Raw genomic sequence first — 23,551 nt, 5'->3', positions numbered from 1 at the left:
ATCCTCTACAGCCACAGCAGCCTCTCCACAGGACAAACTTTTGGTGGAACTCTGCATGTACGAAACCACCGGAACACAGATGCTGAAAACATCACCTCATGGTTCCTTTGACCCCTCCTGCAGGAGGCCATCAGTGCAGCACATGGTGGATTGGCAGCACCCTTGTGTCCAAGGGGCTCATTTCTGGGGAAGGTAATGTCCCAGTGGCGTGGTACTACTCACACTTAGTGTTGCGAGCCTACGGATGATCCAAATCTTTACAGATTTAAAAATACATTTCTTACTCTTCTTACTTAACTTGCTCCTGGGCTTTCAGAGCATGGTCCATTCACAGATTTGAACCCTTATCTTTCACTACAAGAAGCCTGCTCTTTTTTGTTTCTAAATGTATTTACATTAAACGGAAGTTGAGATTTTCAACCAAAGCTTCTTGACTTCATCTACATCAGATAAAGAAAAGCACAAACCACTGTGAAACTTGCAATAAAATTTTAGGAGGTACCAGCCCTTCACACACACAAATGATTAAAAAGCATGTACACAGACAGACTGGCTCAGTAACACAACCTCAGCTCACACAATTGCCATGCTTCTCTCTCACATGAGCTGGTACCTCAGCCAGTGACAACTCACAAAATGGCATAAATTCCAAACTGAGAACATTCACATTTTTAAAATTTTTATTACATTCATTTTCATTACATTTATTCCCTCCCTGGATAAACAAGGAAAGTCACCACACCCTTTGCTGTCTGGATGCTGGAGATCTGAAGTAACATGACAGCAGTAGTTCTCTGATCCTCAGCATCTCACTACACCACCCCAACCCTGCCCCAAAACTACCTCATGCTTTATGTTAAATCAAACACCAACACGGGACACACAGCTACAGCCTGAAAGGCCTCTCTACGGATGAATGGCACACACAGCAGTGGCCCTGCAGACAGAGCACAAGCGTGCAGCATAAGGAAAGCACTGGACACATGACAGCATGCTTAAAGTAGAGGATGATATTCAGAGAAGCTATACCCAAGTTCATGGCACCTTAGCTCTTCTTATGATCCTTTCACATCTGCATTTAATTGCTTGACCCTTGAGGTGAGCTGGCACCTGGAAGCCACTTTGGCTGAGCCTCTGAATAGATGAGGAAGCCTGTGAAGGTGATGTACTTGCCATGGTTGCTGTAGGCACCATAGCCATCATGCTGATGGCTGTAGAGCCAAACGGTGTCCCCGTACTGCAGAGGCAGCATGATGCTCTGGCTCTGCATCTCCCGCCTCTTGGAGTGGTTGTCATCGTAGATCATGGCCTGCACCTCATTGTGGTTCTTCATCAGTTTCACTGACATAGTCTTAAAGGGCATTTTGCCAATGGTGAAGGAGAAATAGTATGCACCAGGTATACGGCATGTGAAGATGCCAGTGGAGGAATTGAAATCTTTTCCAATATTCACAAACTCCGTATCAAATGTGATTGGCTCGTGCTGGGTTTGCTTCTCATCTGTCCCCAGGAGACTTTGCGAGCGGGCAACAGAAAACGCAGAGCGAGGGTCTTGTACCCTGTTTGGTTGGTCGGACAACACGTGTCGCTGTGAAGCTTCGTTCTGCTCTCTGGGAAGTTGCTGAACTGTGTGAGGGCTGTGTGGCCCGAGCTCTTGAGAGCTAAGAGCGTTCTGGAAGAAGGCAGAAGTGTCTGGATAGATCAGGTAGCCATTGAAAGTTGTATAGGGGCCCACATTGCTGTAAAGAGCGTACTTGGGATCTCCATGTAAACGCAGCCAAACTGTGTCCCCGTAGTCAAGCTGCAGCATGGCACTCTGGCTGGCCACCTTCCGTTCCTTGCGGTGATGTTCATCATACACAATTACCTGCACCTCATTCTTGTTTCTCATCAGCATGACAGACAAGTTTTTCTTTGGGTATTTCCCAACGGTGAAGGAGAAGTAGTAGGCTCCCGGGATCCGGCAGCGGAACAAGCCAGTCTTGGGGTCAAAATCATTGCCGATATTCACATACACTTTGTCAAAGGTAATCACCATCTCAGAGCTCCCTTCCATGCTGCTGGTTCTGGCCACAGAGAAAGCAGAGCGAAATTCAGCACTGGTGTCTGCTGGGAAGCCATCTGTAGGAAGAAAATTCATGCAGCAAAGGAGGCCAAAGATGATCTGAATGTTCAGTGTCATCATTGTATCTGGAAGAAAAAAGAAGCATATTTTAGCAAGAATAGCATTAATTTACAGCTCACACATCAGTTGAAATCCAGACCTGAATATTGCTAAATAAACATGAAGATCCATGTCCAAATATTGAGAAATTTCCAGTGTGTTCTTTGAGCAGTATATGGGACCACACCGTAGTTCAGATCCCAGCACCACTTTTATGTTTTCCTAGTGAGAGCTGGACTTTTTTAACATGTACTCATGGAAAGAAAGAGAACCTTCTTTGAAAGCCTGGCTATCCTACAGCTTGTCTGCAAAACACCATGTTGCTCACTCTGCAGAGGGATCTCAGAGCTTGCTGGGGCTTTGCCAGAGCTCCCTTTTATTGTGCCTTTTTTAATTCGTAAGACCAAGGGTGAAACAAAGCCCTGCACAAACCCTGTATTGCACAACTGAGACACAGCTGAAGGGCAGGGAGAAGAGGACATATGCTCTAGAGATTCCCATGCAGATGCCATTGCCTCGCAGTGCAGTAGCTGTTTCACAAGATGTGGAAGCTGGAAGCCAAGTAAGTTGTTAGATCCCATTATTCCAACATGAATCTGTGAAAAGTATAAAGAAATATGAAGAAGGAACGTTTAGAGAAGGAAGACAATGGAGAAAATTACTGAAATAATAAAAAAACAAGGAAAACAAAATGGTAAGTAAAAGAAAAGTCTCCTAATGTGTACAGTTCCTGAGAGAGAACTGACATAGCAAAAATGGGGAAACAACTCCCTAACTGGAAAACAGACCAGACATAAAAACTTCTTTGACCCCTGTAAAAGTTAGGCACTAATAGGATTTTCTGCTTCTATTTTCAGTGAATTTTTTTTTGGGACTGAGGCCAAAAATTATCTATTAGTGCTTTCAGGCTGGAAACAAAACTGCCAGTCATTCCAGTGGGGAGCTTCTCTTTCTGTCACCTCTCTGTGCTTATTAAAATATCATTCAGGCTAGGAGGCAACTGCCTGGTTTGCAGTCTGCTCCATCTGTCACCCCAAAACTGGTGCCTTGCCAGCCTGCAAACAATGAATTCACAGACCAGCAGAACAGAAGCAAAACATGCAACTCATTGAAGGGGGAGGGTTGAAGACAAATCCTGCATTAAAAAGGATAAAGGGGTAAATATTTGAATCATCTGAGATGGCCCAGTAATAGAAGTAAAGCAGACAGAATGCACGTAGACTGTGAAGTGGCAAAGAGATCCTGCTTTGGCAAGATGTGATACCTGGAATCACTCACCAACAGGAATTCAGTTTGATTCCTGCTCTTTCACATTTGAGAATAAAACTGAAATCTGAGGTGCAGCTTTAATACATAAGAACCCAAGAATAAATTAGATTCTCAATTACATAAAAATGGCACACTAGCAAAGACTAAAAGAAATATCCATCCATGACCCAACATTAGCGTAGATCACTTCTCCCACAGACATCTGCAGCAGGGCTCTCAGCCTAAGCAGGCTTGTAAGTTTGGCAGTGACGGGCTGAGCAAGGGGAGTTTGCTGTTCAGTGGAGCAAGGACAGGCTGCTGATCAGTGATAATACTGAGCAAGGATAACACTGCTGCTCTTAGTGCTGAAGAATGCTGAGAGCAGCTTGACCAAACTCTTACCTCCACCACAAGGACACGCAAGACTGAGACTCCCTGACTGAGGCTGGGAGCAGCAAGGATGTGCAGGTCCTGATTTGGAAGTGACGGTCAGAAGTGCTGAAGAGAAGAAACTAAAAAAGCTGCCAACATATTTTTTAGCAGAAAGCATATTTTCCTGAGTAACCCTGAGAACGCCATCATCTAAAAAATGCCTATTTTGAAAGCATATTAAAGTCAATCACTCTATGCTATAAAAGGCCAGTGTCACTTTTGCACAGGAAAGATTTCTATCATACCTCCCTAAGGTGTGTGAAGATCCTTCCCTTCAGTGAGGACACTCCTCAAGGTTATTCCTTGAGGCTGAATGAAAGACATTTTCAACAGTTGTTGGTGTGGGAAAGTAACATCAATCTCTGCTTAACAATTATTCTGCTACCTTGAATATAATTGCTTTAATATAATTGCTTCAAAAACAGTGCACTAAATCAGTAGTAATAGAGATCCATACTGTGTAGTAAATAATTCTGATTAAGCTTTTTCCCCCTAATTATTATTTCAATAAATTGAAATAAATTATTAATTTTATTTATATAAATATATCTGGTTTGCTATCCTTAATTCTGCAGGACGAAGTTGTATAAAAGCTCAATTACACCTGTGTAATTAGATATAAACCATTAGATGTAAACCATTGACTGAGTCCGGGACTAATATTGTATCCATCTGTACCTCAGCTCTTTTCTCAGAAAGAATTTAGAAAGTAAGGGAGTCTTTTCTGTACCTTGTGGCTTCTGTTTGTGAAGGGAGGGCTTCTCTAAATTTGAAGCTCCCATTCTGCCTGTGACATGTCAGTATTTTTCTCCATGCCCCCAATTTCAGAATGTTTCTCCTGATCTAGCCTGCTCCTCCAGGCCCCCACGTGCTGCACTGAAGGTTGCTGAGAGAGCTGACTGATGTCATTTTGAGGCCACCCTCTATCATCTTTGAAAGGTGATGGACATCAGAGGAGGTCCCTGGTGACTGGGGATAGACAAATGTGGCACTCATCTTCAGAAAGGACAAGTGACACAACCTGGGAAACTACAGGGTAGTTGACCAGTTAGCCCTCACTTTAGTCCCTGGGAAAATCATGGAATGTTCTTCTTGGAACATATTTCTAGTCAAAGGACATGTAATTTAGCCCACATTATTTAATTGAGCATAGATTGCCTTCTTGTGGGAAGAGATCAGTGGATGTCACCTGCATTTTAGCAAGGCTTTTGTTTCAGTCTCCCAGAGCATTTCTCTATCCAAATTGTGATGTTAGGTAAGTGGGCTACTAGAAAAGTGAAAATCTGACTGGAATATCAGGCTTGAGAACTAGTGTTTAATGTTCAATTTCAGATGTCATCTTCAATATTATTTATCAGTGTCCTCAGAAGCAGAAAGAATGCCCACTGACCAAGACTGCAGGTGACACCGAAACAGATGGTTGACCAATATACTTGGAGGCACAGCTGCTATTCAGAGGAACCCAGACAGACTGGTGGAATGGACTGAAAAGAAATTCAGTGACAATAAATGCAAAATACTGCACCTGGATGGACTAACCCATGTGTTGGTACAGACTGGTGACTGACTGGTTGGGAGTCTGTCTGAAAAGGGTCTGAAAAGGATCTAGGAGTCCAGAACAGTACTTTGTACCTGAGATAGCACTGTGCCCTGCAGGTACTGAAGGCTTACAGCACTCTGGGGTGCAGAACAGAACACAGCCAGGAACCTCAGTTTGTGATTATTCCTCTTTAGTTGGCACCTGAGTGACTCCAGAAGAGGGCAGCCAAGATGGCTGAGGTCTGAAGCACCTGCCTGACTAGAAGAGGCTTATTGAACTGGGCTTGTTTAGTGTGGAAAAGAGAAAACTTTGGGGGGATCTTGTAGCTGCCTTCCAGTGCCTTTAGTGGTTCCTGACAGTGCGAGATACTGCACTGAGGAGCATGGTGGAAGAATAACAGACAGTGGTCGTAAAATCCAAAGGGGAAGACTCAGACTAGATATAAGCAAAATAAGTCCCTGATGAGGCTACTAAGAATGTAACAGCTTGCTCAAAGAGATTATGAGATCTCCATCCTTGGAAGGTTACAAACAAGACCGGATTAAGCTGTGACCAACCTGGTCTGCACACAGTGTTGGCTCTGCTTCCAGCAGGAACTTGGACTAGAGACTTCCTAAGTCATGACTCCTGACTCTGCAACTGAATCCCATAGCTACTGCCTTCTCAAAGTTAAAATTCAGTCCCTATACAGCCTAGTCATGGCATTTACATGGAGTTAACCAGCTAATGGCAGGTCTAACAGAAAGATTATTTTCCATCCAGCAAATTGAAGCATTTTCAAATGAAACTATTAATCCACAGTTAAGGATCCACAAATCTGCTTCCATGATGTCTTTATTTTTCCTTACTTTGTAGTTTATGTGTTTCTCAGGGCACTGACATTCTCTCTTCCCATGTCTGTACAGCATTTGGCTACTGTTGCCATTTAAACAATACTAATAGACCCTAATATCCCACCAAGAACTAAATCCCAAACTGTCACACTTGTGCGCTCAGCTTCTGGTTCAGCGGTATTATTTTTGTAGGGTGCTACATCTAGTGTGGCAGGTTCATTCCAGTTTCCAGCTTAGAAAACCAAGCCCTAAAGGCAAATTTATAAGGGCTGTTAGATGTTCCTGATTCATACTCATTCATTGTTATTCCAGTGATCACCATGGTGTGGCTGCATGGAGAACCAGGATGACTGTGACATGGCTGCATGCTCTTGAGACAACAAATGACAGGAAAGGATTTGGCATTTGCAATTTTAGCAACAAGCCTGCTTCTCTGAAATGCTGCCTGTGCTCTAGATCTTGTTCAGCATATCCAGGAGTCAGGGGGGGATACTGAAAGCACATCACTGCTGGCCAAAAAGCACAGAAAGACAAAGCAGACAAAGCTTAATAAAGTCTGTAGTAGATCTGACCTTATGATCCCTCAAATTACTGCTATGCTTGCTTCTGTTTGAAAGCTAATTTCTCTGTAATAAGGTCACTTATTAAACGTTGGATCACTCAGTACAGTTGCAAAGACCCTCTGCTGCTGCTGTCCCTTATTTATCAGTTCTTTCCAAAAGCAAGTAATTTAAATGAGGCAGTTAATTATACTGCGCTTCCATTAGCAAGCTGTTTCCTTGACAGCTCCCACTCACCACTTTCAGCACTATTTAGGTTCTTTCAAAAATAATTTAAAAAGTATCTAATAACTGCCTCTCACACTAAACCAGTCTAAGAATAATTTACCAATCATTAGGAAGACACATCCAGCTAAAGGGGTGCCATAAACAGAGGAAACTTGTGACAGTTTTTGGACTTGAGTATTGTCATAGTAATTCTGAAGGATAAAGCTGCCAAAATGCCTTGTTCCTCCTCCAAAAATTGTTTCTGGTGCCCAAGTCTCTTTTACTGGTATAGTTTTTTTTTGGCAGAGAAGAGAGCACTGGGGATGTAAAGCTGGCCATGGACACTGTGGCATCAGCCTTGAGTTCATGCTATGATCCAAGTTTTAAAACTGAAGAGTGAGGTGAAAGACCCAAGCTAGAGATGGAAAGTGGGTCTTCAGCATGTGGCAGCTGTGTTATTCTCATTACATTTATACACAAATCAGGGCCCTTTTTCCCCTACCCTGCCATTCCTTATTGTCCCAACACCACAGAAGCATGGAATAAAGCTAAGCAGACCCAAGGGATAAACTAGGTAGGCTACTGCTTTTACTTTAGGCAGTACCAGCAGGGACAGCAGCCCACAGGGAAGTCAAGAAACTAATTTTGGAATAGGAGGCACAAAACACGTGATGCAGTGAAACAATTCTCAAAGACACTGGCATTAAATTAGTGACCTGAAAAGAAGGGGCTAAAGTGGTAATGACTCATAGTAGAACAAGAGCTGCAAAACTTTCTTGAAAAGAAAGTCAGAATTCACCATTTGCATGACCCAGGAAATTTTAATAGCTTTGAGTTTGCTGGAGGTGATTTTTCTGTCCTGGAACAGAATCAATCCACCAGTGAAATGACAATTAGTTTTACTCTTCTATTGAGACACATGGATTTACAAAAGGACATTCAACAATAGAAAGGTCACCCCATTTTTACACTTGCAGGACAGACCTACTTGTGAAACCCACAAGGGTTTTCTTTTTATTCCAAAATATTAATTATCCAGATTCCCTAGTCCTACCTTATGCAAGAGTCCTTTAATTTCAGTGGGAGTTTTGCCAGGAATATTGCTGAAGAATGAGATATGAAACAAAATTGAAGTAGTACAGTAGGATCAGCTGTTACTAAAAGGTTTTTTAAATCCTGAAAGCTGCAAGAGCAAAGCCCTGTTCTCCCAAGCTCTCACCCTAATATTTAAGGACAGCTGCAAATGTTTCAATTATTTGAATCAGTGAAAGCCTGTGTAATGAACATCCTTCTTGGACTATAGTTAGCAAGATTTCTTTTCCCAAGATACCACATACTGCCTGTTCCACTCATCCAATACAGATTAGGAGCATCAGATAATGATGCAAATGCATCCGTTCTTCCAGCTTCAGAAAGAAATTATTTGTAGCACATCCTCAAAAGCAAAATCTGTATAAGAGTACATGAGTAACAAAATCAGTGATTCACTTATGGCTCTGGCCTTTCTCTGCTTTTGATGAATGCGTTTGGTTTTTTTTAAACTCTGGCACAATCCTGGGAGGTAAAACATTGTCTGAAGCATTCAGGATGCCTTTTGGAAACTCTATGTCATGCCTTGAATGACAGATATGTATCGCATTAATATAGAAAGTGCTTACTTTTGAATGTTTCCCTGAGTCACGGGAGACTTTAGCATAATAAACCGGCTTCTGTGTACTCAAAGATCTGTGGAAAGGCAAAAATTATTTTCAAGTGCCTCAACTCCAGCCATAATTAGGAAAAGGAAATGGAGAGACTTTTTTGGCAGAAGCCACTATTGTTACCCTGCCTTTCAGAATATGATTAAACCTGATATTTCAACCAAAGACCTAACAACTCTGTTAAAATTAAAATGATGTTATATGAAATTATGTAAATTCACCAACCAAAATGTAAACATGATAGTTCTGACATTAAGATTGATTTTTGTCTTTAACATAATTTAAGAAAATTTGTCACACGCATTTGAAGTGCCAGGGTGACACACTACATCTGCCTTTTTGGCTACCATTATATTTTAAAATATATTAATTTAGTCAAAATAGTGTTTTAGTAGAGAGGATTGCTGAATAAATCCTAGGTGGGAGAAAGGAGTTATTCCAGAGAACTAATGTTTTAAGATGTAATAATTCTTTTACATCTTTTTCCAAATGAACACATTAGACAAATCCAACTGTCCACCATGTACACACTTCTCAAGAAAACAGGACTAAAACTTCAAAGTAAAGAAACATACTCTAACACTGGCCAGAAGCAGAAGAATGGAAAACATTGCTAGAACATTTGAGTTTAAACTGTAGTTCACAAAGCATGTTGAATACTGTAAAGACATTTTTCACATGCAGATAAACCAACTGTTGATAAGTAATCATGGAAATTACACTAGCAATAAACAAGTGAAAAAAGTAGCCACTGATGGGAAGGAGTTCAGTGACAAACAGCTTCTGTGAAAGCAGAGGCCAGAAGAAACCACATATTGAGAAAACCAAAAGTCTGTTGCTGTGCAGTGTTTACTTAACACTGCTACCTTTAGACATAAAACAGTGAGACCATTTCAACAGTTGGAATTTTCACATGGATCCCATTACTGTTATAGTAATGCCAAAGTTAAACCATCTCTTCTTTCACCCCAGCCATAGTTTTCTTTTTTAACCTGTTTTATTTGTGCATTTCTTTTTCCTGCTGTGCACAAGAGATGCTGAGACTGTGGAATTAGGCTTTATTGGAGCATTTCATCTCTCCAAGCAGGAATCATATTGCTGCACCAGGCAGACCACACTGGCATAAAGGACTAACAAAGAGTCTGGCCTGGAATACCAGAAGGTATTTTGATAGGCAAAAGAAAGTATCTGACACTTTGGCAGCGAATACCATAACGATCTCAGTTAAGAGTGAGAGGGGAAGGCCCCAAAGGCAGACTGCACACTGCAATCAAGCTCTAGAGAGAGAGGACTCAGAGAACTCAGAGGATGGAGTAGAGGCCAATTTCCTTGTTCCAGGTGGCTGGGCTAGAAGCCACGTAAGCAGGAGGACTTTCCCGCAAAAGTCCTGGGGTCTTTTTTGCCTGTGAAGATAAAATCATCTGAAGCCAGAGAGACTGTACCAGCAACAGACCTACTGGGGTGACAAACACTTTATGAGGAAGAATGCTGAGTACAAGCAGTGCAATTCAGGCTATTCCAAATGTGAAATTATTCTTTAAAAATGAACAAGACTTATTTACAGGGTTTTTATTTTAAACTTCTCACCTGGCTTAAGATACTTAATATCATGGATGTGGATGTTAAAGTTGTTTGCGTGAGTCCAGAGGAGGGATACAAAGATAACCAGAGGGCTGGAGCACCTCTTCAATGAAGATTGGCTGAGAGAGTTGGATTTGTTCAGTTTAGAGAAGAGAAAGCCTCAGGGTGACCTTATTGCAGCCTTCCAGTACCTAAAGGGCTATGAGAAAGCAGAAGATGGACTTGTCACAAGGGTGTGTAGTGATAGGATATGGGAGAATGGCTTTAAGCTGAAAGAGGGTAGGTTTAGATTACATATTTAGAAAAAGATCTTTCCTGTGAGGATGGTGAAGCACTGGAACAGGCTGCCCAGAGAGTAGTGGATGCCTCATCCCTGGAAGTGTTCAAGGCCAGGTTGCATAGTGCTTGGAGCAACCTGGTCTACTGGAATGTGTCCCTGCCCATGAAGGGGGCAGGGGTTGGAAATAAATGATCTCTAAGGGTCCTTCCAACCCAAACCATTACATGAGCCTATGATTCCATGAAATAAAATGGTTTTATTTCATCATCTCACAAAACTGGAATGAACAAGCAGGATCCAGGTAGTACCACATCAGTGCTAAAGGAGAAGGTGAAGAGGAAGGCAATGACTATACAAATGAGAGACTCTTAAGAGGCAATGAGGAAGAAATGTTTACAAAAGACTTAACTAGGCTGGAGACAAAAAATTTGAACCTAAGGAAAATGCAGATGGGTTCAGCATCCCAGACTACTGCTGTAATTTTTCTCTTTTAGTAAGAGTTTGTACAAGAAAAAGATAAATAATTTTTCCCAATAATGTATGAAGCATAGGGGCTTTAAAGGGTTCATACACAAAGAAAAACTGTTTGGACAGCCCCACTGATCACAAGCTTATTAAGGCTTTCCTGAAGTGGCAGGATAGTTCAAATCCTTAGGGACATTTAAAATAAAATAAAATAAAAAATCTCTGCTTTAAACTCAGTTGGGTAAACTGAGCTGTGAGTGACAAAGTGGAAACACTAGGTAGGCAAAATGACACTGGAATCAGTATTCTGGAATCAACTCGAATATTAACCCCTTTATTCTTTCTGTTGTATTGTTACACATCCTAGCTTTTTCTAGCAGTTTTTCTACACTACTTCCTTCCAGTGAAGTAAAGTTTAGCTTTCAGGAAAATCTCCACTTCCTCTGCTGACAAACGAAAGTCCAGCAACAGTTCAGAGACCATTGTTACGTGTTTACTATAGGTAAATATACCTACAGTATAGGCAGATATTTGACTTTTCTTTGAACCACACTTTCCTCTCTGGACCTAAGCAAGAGTTTGATTCACTGCAGCTGAATTAATGTTTTCATCCTCCAATCATACTCACCAAAAGAGGAGGTTCCTGGGCTATTCTCAGAGTTGATGCTGTATTTGTCAATTTTCTTTAAATCCTTAGTTCTAACAAACACTTAAAGACATTAAAATAAAGGTCATCAAGATGAGAGTAAATATTCAAGTTAAACACAGGCTGTACAGGCTTTCATTCCTGTTCCCTGTTGCCTTCCATTTTCATTCATATTCCCAGTCATCCAGCAGCATGCTATGGCACCATCAATTGAGCAAAATTTTGCAGTGATTCTTTAATGTTCTTCTCTCCTTTCCTCACTAAGAATGAAAACAACTGTTAATAGTAGGTTTATTTTTCCAGGAACTAATAGGAACCTGTGGAACCTAAGCTCCACAAAGATGTTGCAAATAGGAAAGCAATTTTGACTGTCTATACGTTACAGGAATTGCAACTTTTGTGTTACACCTTCCTGTTCAAGACTGTTGTCCTGGAAATTGTGATGATATTACAAGAGATACTGGAACCTGTGGTGTGCTCTCAAAGCTTGTTCATTGTCCTTTCCGTAATGGTTTTATGTCCTCAATTTTCCTTCTGTTTCCTTCCTCCTGCACTTTGTATCAGCCAATATACCATTTTAATTTAACTGCAACGTAAGGTCCTAATCACACAAAGAACAAGTTCTAGATTTTTCTTTTCTGCTTTCTTTTATAGCTGCATAGCCACACCTTCTCTCTCCTTCTCACTTCAGTGGGCAAATAATAGTAATTTTTTCCTGTAACTCTGCACCTGCAGAAGTTGTTTTCAAACCCTTCCCCCACTCACTGGAATGTTACCCTCCAGTCATTTCTCTAAGACCTGCCACATCACCCACCTGAGTAGAAGCTAGAGGGAATATGCTGGTTCTTGCTGGTTAATAATCAAATCTCAAGTTAGGATAAACCTGTGGAGTCCAGCTGCGGTCCCCTATGAGAACTAATGGACAGCTAAGTGCCAGCTGGGATTACATGTCATGACAACAAAAACCATTTTGGTTTCATCATTATGTCTGAACTTGCTGTCTGCTATGAGCTGATTTAGCAACCCAAAAATTTTCACAAGTTAGGTAAATCTGGTCTCCATCCTGACTACTTTCAGTTAACAGAAAACTTTCAGAAAGGATGAGATTAGTTTTACTTTGTTTGATAAACCAGCTTCTATGCTATGCTATGTTTTACCAATGGAAACATTGATTTGGTCATTTTATCCATCAAAGGCTACAATAGAATATACTTTGAGAAAATGTCACATGCTACTGACTACTGTTTTCTGACAGCAGGCTTTGCAAATCTATCTGAAAAAACTCTCCATGTACTGGGCTATTCTCCTACAGGAATGCTGCTTTCCTTGTGAGTTTTTTAGCATGTCTTGACAGGTAAGTCAGGAAAACATGCTGTCTTTTAACATCTGCCATCACACTCAGCCAAAAACCCACATTCATTTCTTTTCGTGCCTTGCTATTCTATTACTGTAAAGAAACTCAGAGAACACTGAATTGCACTGCAGTGCTGCTCTACACTGTCAACATGCGGCAACATCTCAATTTGGAAATTCACTGAGCTCTAGTTTAGCGAGGAAGGTGATAAAAGGCATTAAGATCCAGGTATCTTTCATCTCTGCTCTGACACTTTCATTTCTGCCCCTCCTCCTGTTGGGTCAGGACACAGACCTGGAGCCAGAGAACAAGCATCATGCACTCAGCAGACCTCAGTATTATTCGAGAATGAAAACTCTCTGTGGGGAAAAAAGGGGTGTCAGAGTCCGTGTATGCTAATGAGTCTTTTTTCTGGTCCTGTTCTCCAACTGTCCAGCTGGATCATAGAATCATGGAATGATTTGGGTTGGAAGAGACCTTAAAGATCACCTAGTTCCAACCCCCTGCTATGGGTAGGGACACCTTCCATTAGACCAGGTTGCTCAGAGTCCCATCCAACCCGGCCTTGAACACTTCCAAGGATGGACATTCACAACCTCTCTGGGCAACCTGTTCCAGTGCTTCATCACTCTCACAGGAAAGAATTTCTTCCTATTATCCATGATAATCCTGTTGCTTTTGTACCCACTGAATTGGTAGAGAGATCAAGAAGCAATCATCAAAAGAATAATCCCTGTGTGGGACTACCGTCAGTTTTGTCACCAGACAGTTGAGATACCTTGAGATAGAGACTTCCCCTGGTATGGAACAGAAGTTCTTGATGAGCATTGAAATTCTTCAATACATACAGTGACCTTTATTTTAACAATGAATCAGGTTTATCCAATACTTGGCCCACTAGCACTCTTTCTTTTACATTTACAGATACACAATTAAAAGCAGCAAAGTAAATCAGCAGGGTTAGCAATTGTCATGCTTATTAATACTGACACTTCACAACCAGAAATGTGTAGTTCCCCGTTTTTAGTGGTCTTACCTGCCAAATCCCTTGTGACCAGGCCTCTCTGAGGAAGATCTATAGACAGCTGGAACTTGAGCTCTTTCAAATTGGTTAAAAAGCGGTTATCTCTCAGAAGGCTATAGCTGTTGTAAATGAGACAACCCAAGGCTGTGAATTGATATTTGGTATCTTTAGGAAAACCACAGTTTCTGCTTCCACTTTTAAAACATCGAGTATATTTTGGTCCATTGATTTAATCAGCTTGTCATATTTTTCAACAGGGAACTGTGAAGTTCCTCCCCAACACCCTGTATAAGTCAAGTTTTCACTTCACACGTTTTTGAACCTGGGTTTTTCTGTGACAATCTGACACAGAAGTGCTGCCGCCTACAAGGCAGAATCTGTGGCCCTGGATGGAGGGATAGAGAGAAGCATTCCTGAACAATGCCCTCAGTACACACATACCTTTACAAGGTTTTTCCAGTATCTGCTTTCTAGCTTTATATTGCTTCCAGTATTTAAAAAATGTCAGTCCCCTCATAATGGCAGCCGAAACGCTTGTGTGACTATTTCTGTAAAGCTCCATCTGCACTGGGGAGCTGCTGGTAAAAGGCTTTGGCATTGCCATCAAAAAGCGCTGCTGGACACTGCTGTTCACTCATCAGTTCCTCATTCACAGTGAGGAAGCTCTCAGTGCCTGTCAAGTGCTCACAGATTCCCGGCTCATCTCCGTGACCAGCCAGTTTCCTCCCAGGCAAAATTGCCTTTGACAGCTTGTAGCTGATGCCTCTGATTTTGCTTATAGGAAAAGAATTTTGTTAAAATACTGAAATAACAACTGCAGCAATGCACTGGCAGGTTTTACCTGATTTTCAAACTTTAGTTGGATATAATATCAAGAACATGAAGGATTTGGCTGCTCTGAACCCTGCTATGCAGATGCTTCATTTAAAGCAGGCTTGGATATCATTACTTTGCATTAAATACGCAGCTCATACTGAAAGAAGGGCCATTTGCAACAGCCTACGCAATTTCCTCACAGCCACATTGAGAAATTCCAGTCATGCACCCTAAACCCAAACATTCATATTCAGTTCATATTTCAAGACAGTGCTTCCTCTATTCAAATTCTTTCAGTCCCCTACCTTGTAGCTATTTCTGTCTAACACTTCTCCTTTTCATGACAATTAGCCACATTTTCCACCAGGAGAAACATTTACCATCTGCAGAACCCCCTCCAGCATGTTTAGTGTTTTTCTGCACAGCCTGTCTCAGATTTCCTCACAAGTTTCTTGGAGAATAACCCCCTCACCTTGTTGTCTCCTCCTAATAGTAAAAATAGGATTTTCTTTACATTAGCTATATTTATCTCCTTCCAAAACCACCTTGTTCCAAAGCTAGATTTCCTTTAGCACTGGATCACAGTAAGCCTTCTTTTGGATACCCTTTGTGTCTCTCAAATTTTTATACGCTCATCTGAGAAGTAAAGACAGTAAAAGCAAGGATGGGAAGGGGAATGATGAAATAAACTCAGGCAAAGTGGTACAAGCTGATGTCAAGCACTGCTCAGTCCTTGGGTGGAAGGGATATGAATTCACTTTGAAATATCTGGGGCATCAAGTGACTGTCTTTCTAAGCATATAATTATTTTTCCCAAGGTGTTCTAGCAGTAATGGAATTTGGGGGGAGGGGAAAAGTCCATCACTGCTTATACAGTGTCACAGCTTGTGCTCATGTGTCCCAGAGTAAATAAAATATGAGGATTTCCATCATTTTATGGATAATTCCAGTGTAAGAGTGTTTAAATTACAAGATATTATTATGCTAATATGTTCACTGAGCAACAGCTCCATGAAAAGAGGTTACTAAAAAGAACAGCCTAACTCTTCATTTTCTCCTTGTCTTGTTCAACTCAGACTCTTTGCAGCAGTTGCTTTGCAGCCCTTCAGTCCTAAAGAGTACCTCTTTTCACAGAAAAAAATCCCTACTGCCTGCTTGGTATAAAAACACTTCCACTCCTCCCAGTATATCTTTAACTTCTCTAACAGCTTTTCTTTTTGTCTGAGTGAAAAGGTCTAAAGCCTGAGGAGAAAGAAAAAATCCCTGTCCCTTTAGAGGATTAAAAAATTATTTGGCTGGACTCAGACTGTGTTCTTTTCAGGATCGTATGTGCAGCCCACCACTTCAGCATCTGCAAGTGTTGATTGTTGCTCTCTTTTCTTTCTTCCTACCTGTCTCCTCACAGAGATCCAGGATTTTTCACCATGCACAGGGGACTGTCTGTTCCATTTATATTAAACAATATATGTTAAACCATGAATACTACAGGACCTAGATTTTCTCTCCCTGGATAAATGCCTAAAAATATAAATCATAGGATTATGATTTATTTTATTCCTACTCTGAATTCCATTATTTTATTTCATTTTACCTCTAAAACCCATTTTTGGACTACAGCCTTTCATTCTGAATAAAATACTAGAAGAGTTTATATTTTCAGTTCAGATAATTTTACTAACTGCTAATCTTGGTTAATTTTTCTTCTTCCATAACACTGTTTTCAGCATTCATAGACTCAATCAAGCATCTGCTCCCAGGAAATCAGAATGTCCCATTCGTTCCCTTTTTTTCCAAAAGGAGAGACCTCTTCTAACTATTTTCTTGTTAGCTCCTACTCTTCTTTCAGGCTCTTTTCAGAAAGAGCTGGTCTGTGGTCTTGGTGCTGTGCTACCCCTGGATATCAGACAAACATCAGAACAGGGCCAGCAGACTTCTTCTATTTCATTCACATGAAATGATCACCCTAATAAAATGATAGAAGAATGGTCCAGTGGAGAACTTAAGACATTAAACAGTCCAAGGTGCTTTCCCATTATAGGATCACAAGCCTTATTTGATTATTCACAGATAAATTTACAGTTGTGTAACCTGTTCTTAAAATATCTTCAGAACCTCCCTATATCAAATATTTGACTGTTTTTATTATCCTAGGCCCTAGAAAATTATTCTTGTAGTTTAAAATAATCATCCTTTCTGCTGCTTCTTGCTTTCTGCTCCATCCACCATGAGCCTAAAGAAAAGATCATTCCCTCCTTTATTTTTATCTGAAGACTGTTATATCCCCCTGTCAAATTTCTGGTCTGAAAATCACAGTTATTTCAAATCATCTTGCAGGTCACATTTTTCTGACCTTTGATGAGTCCTGCTGCCCTCCTCTGGACTCCCTCTGATTGAATTGCACCTGTATCAAAGTGCAACAACCAAAACTTTGTGCAGCCCCCAAGCTGAGGCTTTGGCTTCAGAGCAAAATCATTGCTTCATGTCTTCCAGGTTTCCATGTCTTTCACATATTCTAGCAAGATGTTTGCCTTTATTTGCAACAGCATGATATTGACTCATGTTCAGCTTGTGATCTATCGTAACAGATTCTTTACTGTGGAGTTGCAACCTAGTAATTTACTTCTGTCTTGTGCTTATCTGGCTGGTAATTTCTGCCTTATTGTAATACCTTGTATTTATCCCTGCTGAATTTCATTCAGCTCTTTTCCTAGGCGGTCTTCCAATTTATTGGAAAAATTTTGAATTCTAGTATTTTCCTCCAGCACATTTCAAGTGTCACAGTTTCATGTCCCTGGAAAATGTGATATACCCACTCCTTATATTACCATCCAGGTCTTCTAAGAAAACACTGAATAAAAGCAGATCCAGGACACTCCAATGCAGCTACTGTGTCACTGTTAAGCAGCCTGTAGCCTCTCTGAAGGACTGGAACATACTAAAAGCATACAGATAATGAGCTCTGAATCTTCTGGTATTATTTAAGGAGGATCTGCCTGTTCAGATAATCATGTTTACCCAGTTTATAGCCTTCTTCACTTGCTATGCTCCATGCCTCACCAAAACAAATATTTCTTATTAATGTGCAACCATAGTCAAGAATCTCAACTTTTACATTAAAAAGCCCCAAACCTGAATGAAATCCCTCACTCTTATCCTACAAATAGCCTTTAATATATAAACTGAACAGAAGCCAATTCTGTTAGAAACTGCTGGAATACTGAAAAAATAATTGGGAAAGATGTGACCATTTCTCTTCATAGATTTAGGCATATGATAGAAATGTCCTAATTTATTACATTCACTGTAGTTACAGTAGCAGCATACGCTTCAAGGGCAGCACCAAGGCAGCTGGTTGATTTCAATGGGCTGAGCAGTTCCTTTGCATCTGCTCTTGACCAATGACTGCAGGATCTTTTCCTCGGAGCTTAAACACCAGCCATGACGGTCACAAGCAGGCACATCGCAGACAGTAAGCCTTTGTGTACATTGGAATAAAGATGATCTGGTATTCCTCCTGACAACAGAGGCTTAACTCTCTCATCTAGCCCTGACTCTTATTCTAGTAGTCATTACCACAGTGCCCCCAAATTCCTTAATCCAGTATGGACAGTTTTCCTGGCACTGTGGCTGAGGCCCTGGCACAGCAGAAAACATGTGTGGTTTGAATTAACCAGCTGGAGGGTAAAGAGGAAGAAATAGGGCTTTATAAACCCTCCCTCTTTCCCAATGGGGCCCTAGTAATCAATTATTAGCCCCTGGGGTAGTCACTAACTGCTTGCTCTGTGATCATCTGATTCTGGCAGTGTTACCTCTGCTGGAAACCTCAGACCTTTGATTAGATGCAGCAGGAATTCCTCCTTTGTTCTCTAACCTGTCTGGAGGAAGCACACAACTAGAAAGAAGCTTTATAGGGACTCAGGGGTAGACTTGGTATTCACAGAGCACCAGAAGCACAGCAGTTGTGTAGTACTGGCTTACCTCATTTGAACATCACACAAATTTCCTTATCTAGGAGAGGTCAAAGCAAAAGGCACAGAAATCTGAAAGGAAAAACAAACTCCTGACTTTATGTCTGCTTGGTTTGGTTGGCCAATGGGATCTATACTAAATTTCTGAGTGCCAAATGAGAAGTAAGAGGCTTCCAATTTCTACTGGGTGAAAATCAGAGCCAGTACTTCAAACATTGTAAAATGAACTATCAAATTGCCAAGTCTTAATGTGTCTTCCAAGACAGTACAAAGAACCTCACCCTTATAGACTAGTCAGTAAACTGTAATTCAGTGGAACATCATTTTCCTTATCTGTGCACCTTGGAGTAGAAGGCATGCTTCATACTTTGGTGATTTAAAAAGGTGGCTGTATGGAAGAGTTCAGGAGTAAAAACCATCAAATCCTAACATCTGACCTCAGATGCTGATAACAAAGCCCTGGCCTTCAGCATCTGTAAGACTATAGCAATTTTAAACCCTATTTTTTTTTCTCTATTCTTCTGCCTAAAAGTCAATGCAGAGCCAAGAATCTCTCGGAGGGGGAGATTTCCCAGCTGAAAATATTATATTCTCAGAGGTACTCACCTCCTTGGAAATCTGCTGCCACTACCAGTATCAGTTAATTTCAATGCTTTCTGCCTATAACTAGCCATAATAGGTGAAATTCTGGCACAATGACAGGGATCATTCAGAGGCTCAGTGCCTGTCCACTTTCTGCTAGCACGGGTCTCTTTTTCTTTCGGCCTTTGTATTACAGGGTGCTCTGCACAGAAGGTTCAAGCTATCTTGTCTCTTTACACCTTTGACATATCATTTTTCCCTGTGTGCCTGTGTTCATCTAGGTTACTATTTTATACAAGAGTAAGTTTTCTAAGAGCTGGTGATGAACAGGCAGCCTTGCTGCTCTTCTGAAATACACCTTTTATTAAAATGGAGACTAGAAAAGCTATCATACCCTACACGACTACAGGTCACAGGATAGTTATCCTGCTTTTTCACAAGTATTGCTGCTGCCATTGTGGGCCCTCCCAGCCTTCTGTACTTGGAAAATATGAATGGTTCACAGTGTTTGAATGGAGAGCACAGCACAATGGATAGATGATCACACAAGTAAAATATAAATAACACAACTAAAACATAAATAACAACAAACAGGGTTCCGAGTTTTGGCGCCAAATCTCTGGTTCCAACGTATTTTATTTCTGCATCTGTTTCTTCACCTTCAAAATAGCAAACGTCTCTAACAGCAACAAATTATAAGATTTAAACCAATTCTGTATCTAAGCCATAGGTTCTCCATTATGGTAACCAAATGCCCTTTGAAGGCATTGCTTCTTTCAGATGGAAAATACAAAACACATTTGTAGACCCTAGCCCACGAACTATTCAGCACTTTGAATTACAGCTTTCTAGAGGGAAACAGAAGGAATGCACAGGGTAATGCTGCTCCATTGGGAATCCTCATTCTTCCTTGACATACCTCCTAGTGCTGCAAATTAAACCTTAAAAATGGCTAGACAAGCAAACCGCTGCCATATGCCAAGGTAGGATTGCAGCCTCACTGGTGAAGTGTTTCAAACTCCTGTTACACATCATGTCCCCGGAGAAGAGAAACTGCAGAAGGTTGCAATAGCATCAGAATGAATAATTGAAGCTCAGCTCATTCAGCATGCGAATAAACGGAAGGGTCACAATGCTGTCTTCTAGTCAGCCGGCAGCACAGAAACTCACCAGTGTCTAATAGAAACATCATCTGGAGATACTGACCTACTTCTCTGGGAGCTTTTACAGAGTGGGTTGAGGAGATGACAGTGGGATGGCCAAGTACACAAAGGATAAAATCATATTATCTATCGGAAAATCGTACATTACAGAATCAGTTGCACATGCTTCTCTTGGAAAAACCCTCGGGACTTTGTTGCACCAAGAAACCAAGATCCATGCAAGACTAATGCTATTTCCCACCTGAGAAACTGTCCCTGTGGGAATTTGCCAGGATGCTCTTCCCGATGGCGAGTCTCAGGGAGGTTTTCCTACCTCGTCTCCATGAAAAGTGGGGCCAAAATTTTATACCCTTTCCCACATAAACTCTACAGCCATTTAATATTGGGAATGATAGGTGTGAGGGAGGGTAACTCCGGCATTTCCCGCTATTGTCCAGCCGCTCCGTGGGAACGGAGGGAGTGCAGCCCGGGCGGGCGGCCGCCCTCGCCCTGCCCGCCGCCCCGAGTGCCACGGGCCGGGACACCGCAGGGTGCTCCGAGCGCAGCCCCCCTCCTCCAGGACCTCGGCCAGAGCCCCGACGGTCCCTCCGCTCCGCACCGGCGGCCTCCCCTCAGGAGCCGCCGGGGCCAGGCCCGCCCGCGGCCCCGCTCCCATCGCCCCCGTCCGAGCGGGGGATCCCATCTCAATGCCCGGCCCTGCAGGTGCAGCCCGGCCCCAGCGGCGGCGGCTCCCCCGGCACGGTACCTGCTGCGCCCCGCGGCGGCGGCTCCGCGGCGGCGGCGTCTGAGCGCGGTGCGGGGCGGGTGCGGAGCGGGGCCGCGGCGCTGCCTGCGCACTGACAGCTCGGGAGCCGCGGCGGCGGCGGGGGCCGGGGCTGGGAGGGGGGCTCGGGCACCCGGGGCTCCGGCGCCGAATCAGTGACGGGAGGAGGGCCCGGGGGCGGGCGGGAGCGGGGAAGAGGAGGGGGCGGCGGGGCGAGGGGCTTGCAGCCCCCGTCACCGCCGCAAGCCCGGGCGGCCTCCGGGAGGCGCCGGCGCCCGCGGGCGCTGCGGACCGGGGGGGCGTGCGGGCGCCACACGGACGGGGGTGACCGAGCGATGCGGCGCTGTGAGCCAGCCGGGCCGGGCTCCCCGCCGCCTTCCCGGGAGGAGAGGGCGTTGTGGGGACGGGCGGCGCGGGATGATGCCCTTCATTCAGCAGAGCGGCGGCTGAGGCAGGCGCCGCTCCCGCCCGGGGCACAGGACGGCGGTGTGGCTGCGGCCGGACCGCCGCGGGGAGGCAGCGCAGCGCCTCCGGTCCCGGGCTGAGCCAGCCAGGACGGGGCTCCCGCACCGGCCGACCTCGTCAGGCCGATGAGGGAGGGAAAAGCCTTAGCTAGACCAAAAGATGTGACTGGGGGAAACGACAGGCTTTTGGCTACCCAAGATCATGTTCATGTCTGACCTTCTGCTCTGGAGATTTGTGAGTCCCAAAGCATGTCTATAGACTACCTGTGTTATTTGGTTTATCAAAAGCTTGTATCTCTCTCTAGAAAGCTTGGCTTGCCTTAGATCATCACCTAACAACAATGCTACTACTTGTTCCTTTGAAGGCTGGCATTGATTTTTGCTGACAGCAAAATAATAGGCTTTTCACATTCCTGATCTGAGTTGAAGAACAAATTTGGGGTTTTGTAAAGCATGGTTATTGTTAACCCTCTGAAATCTAATGTTGACTTCCAAAAAGAAGATTTAAAGATATGGATGTGAAAAAACATTCTGGCTCTGCAACAGTAAAGGTCTTTTACCCTCCAACACCCACTTGCTATGGGAGGAATTGAAATGGCAGTGTACTCACTCACAGTACAGATGGGGCACCTAGTAATGTTTCCCCTTGTGGATTGTCCAGCCCTTGTTGCCCTGTGTTGACATGCTTCTATACATTCTCCATCTCCACTTACCTTCCTGGGGCAGACACCAGGACTTTCTCCTGTTGCAGCAACAGACACATTTTAATCATTTTTCACATAAGACATCTACCAGTCACGAGGCTGATTCTTACAATAGACAGAGAGTGGGAAATAAAAGAAAACAAAAAGCTTTCTTGGAAGAGGAAGAGGACTGACAGATGGAATGACCAGAAAGTAATTTGCTGTTTGGTGCGAGGATGCAATTTATGGCATAACAAGAACTTCCTACCACTCAATATCTTGTCTAATGTGGTGTGTATATCCTATCAAATACCTGCCACCCTGCAAATCCTCCCTAGCTCTGTACCCACCAGGTGCTGCATTGTCCCTATGTTTTATCTTTTTCTCTCCCTCCTACAGAGTGAAACAAAGGCGTCAATGACAGGCAGAATGAGACATGAGAGAGTTAGAGACTAACCCTCATGCGGGTCTGGTAACAGCTGTCATCTGAGCAGAGCATATCCTGGATGGGCTCACATCCAGCTGGTACTGCTGGCTAAACATGTTTTGTGCTCTCTTAACAGCTTCTTTACACATTTCAAAGGACAGATTACTCAACATTCAGTTCACTGCTTCTGGAGGAATGAATGGACCACTGACTCCCAGGATATGAGAATGCTCATCTTGGACATAAACTAGACAAATGTATTCCTTTTAATCATCTAGCAATGATAGCAGTGATGAGTAATTATCAACAGTATGATAAACTATCCTTCTAAATATCTATGTTGCCACTGGGGTTGAAGTGATTGAGTACTAACACACTACAGTATTATAAAATAGATGTATGTTTTGCATTGTCCTGTGTAGTCCAGATGAGCTGTGCTTTGTTCTGCCTCTTCCAGTTTTTCTTTCTCCATGAGGCAATGCTAGTACATGCCTCCTCTGCCCCAGCTGAGGAAAGGCAGAGGACTGAGAAGAGAGCTGTGCTTCCACCCAGTAGCAGCTAGTGGATTTACCACATCTCCTTGGAAAAATGCTGAAACAGAGCAGAACTGCCTTATCTGTGGGTTCTCAGGAAAGACACAGGAGAAGGTAT

At 42.8% G+C, this 23,551-nt stretch overlaps 1 protein-coding gene across 1 annotated transcript; it reads right to left on the bottom strand.

Annotated features, from left to right (window-relative positions):
- Window positions 1–658: 658 nt before the first annotated feature.
- Window positions 659–21,431, bottom strand: C1QTNF4 (C1q and TNF related 4). The gene is made up of 2 exons (XM_058829408.1): window positions 21,309–21,431; window positions 659–2,190 (listed from the first exon to the last, which is right to left on the bottom strand). The coding sequence occupies exon 2, from the start codon at window positions 2,183–2,185 to the stop codon at window positions 1,079–1,081; it is 1,107 nt and encodes a 368-aa protein (XP_058685391.1). The 5' UTR covers window positions 2,186–2,190; window positions 21,309–21,431; the 3' UTR covers window positions 659–1,078.
- Window positions 21,432–23,551: the final 2,120 nt, after the last annotated feature.

This window comes from Poecile atricapillus, chromosome 1 (assembly GCF_030490865.1).
Source record: "Poecile atricapillus isolate bPoeAtr1 chromosome 1, bPoeAtr1.hap1, whole genome shotgun sequence".
Classification (NCBI taxonomy): Eukaryota; Metazoa; Chordata; class Aves; order Passeriformes; family Paridae; genus Poecile; species Poecile atricapillus.
Note: the sequence above shows the minus strand (reverse complement) of the source record. Positions and strands in the feature narration are given on the sequence as shown.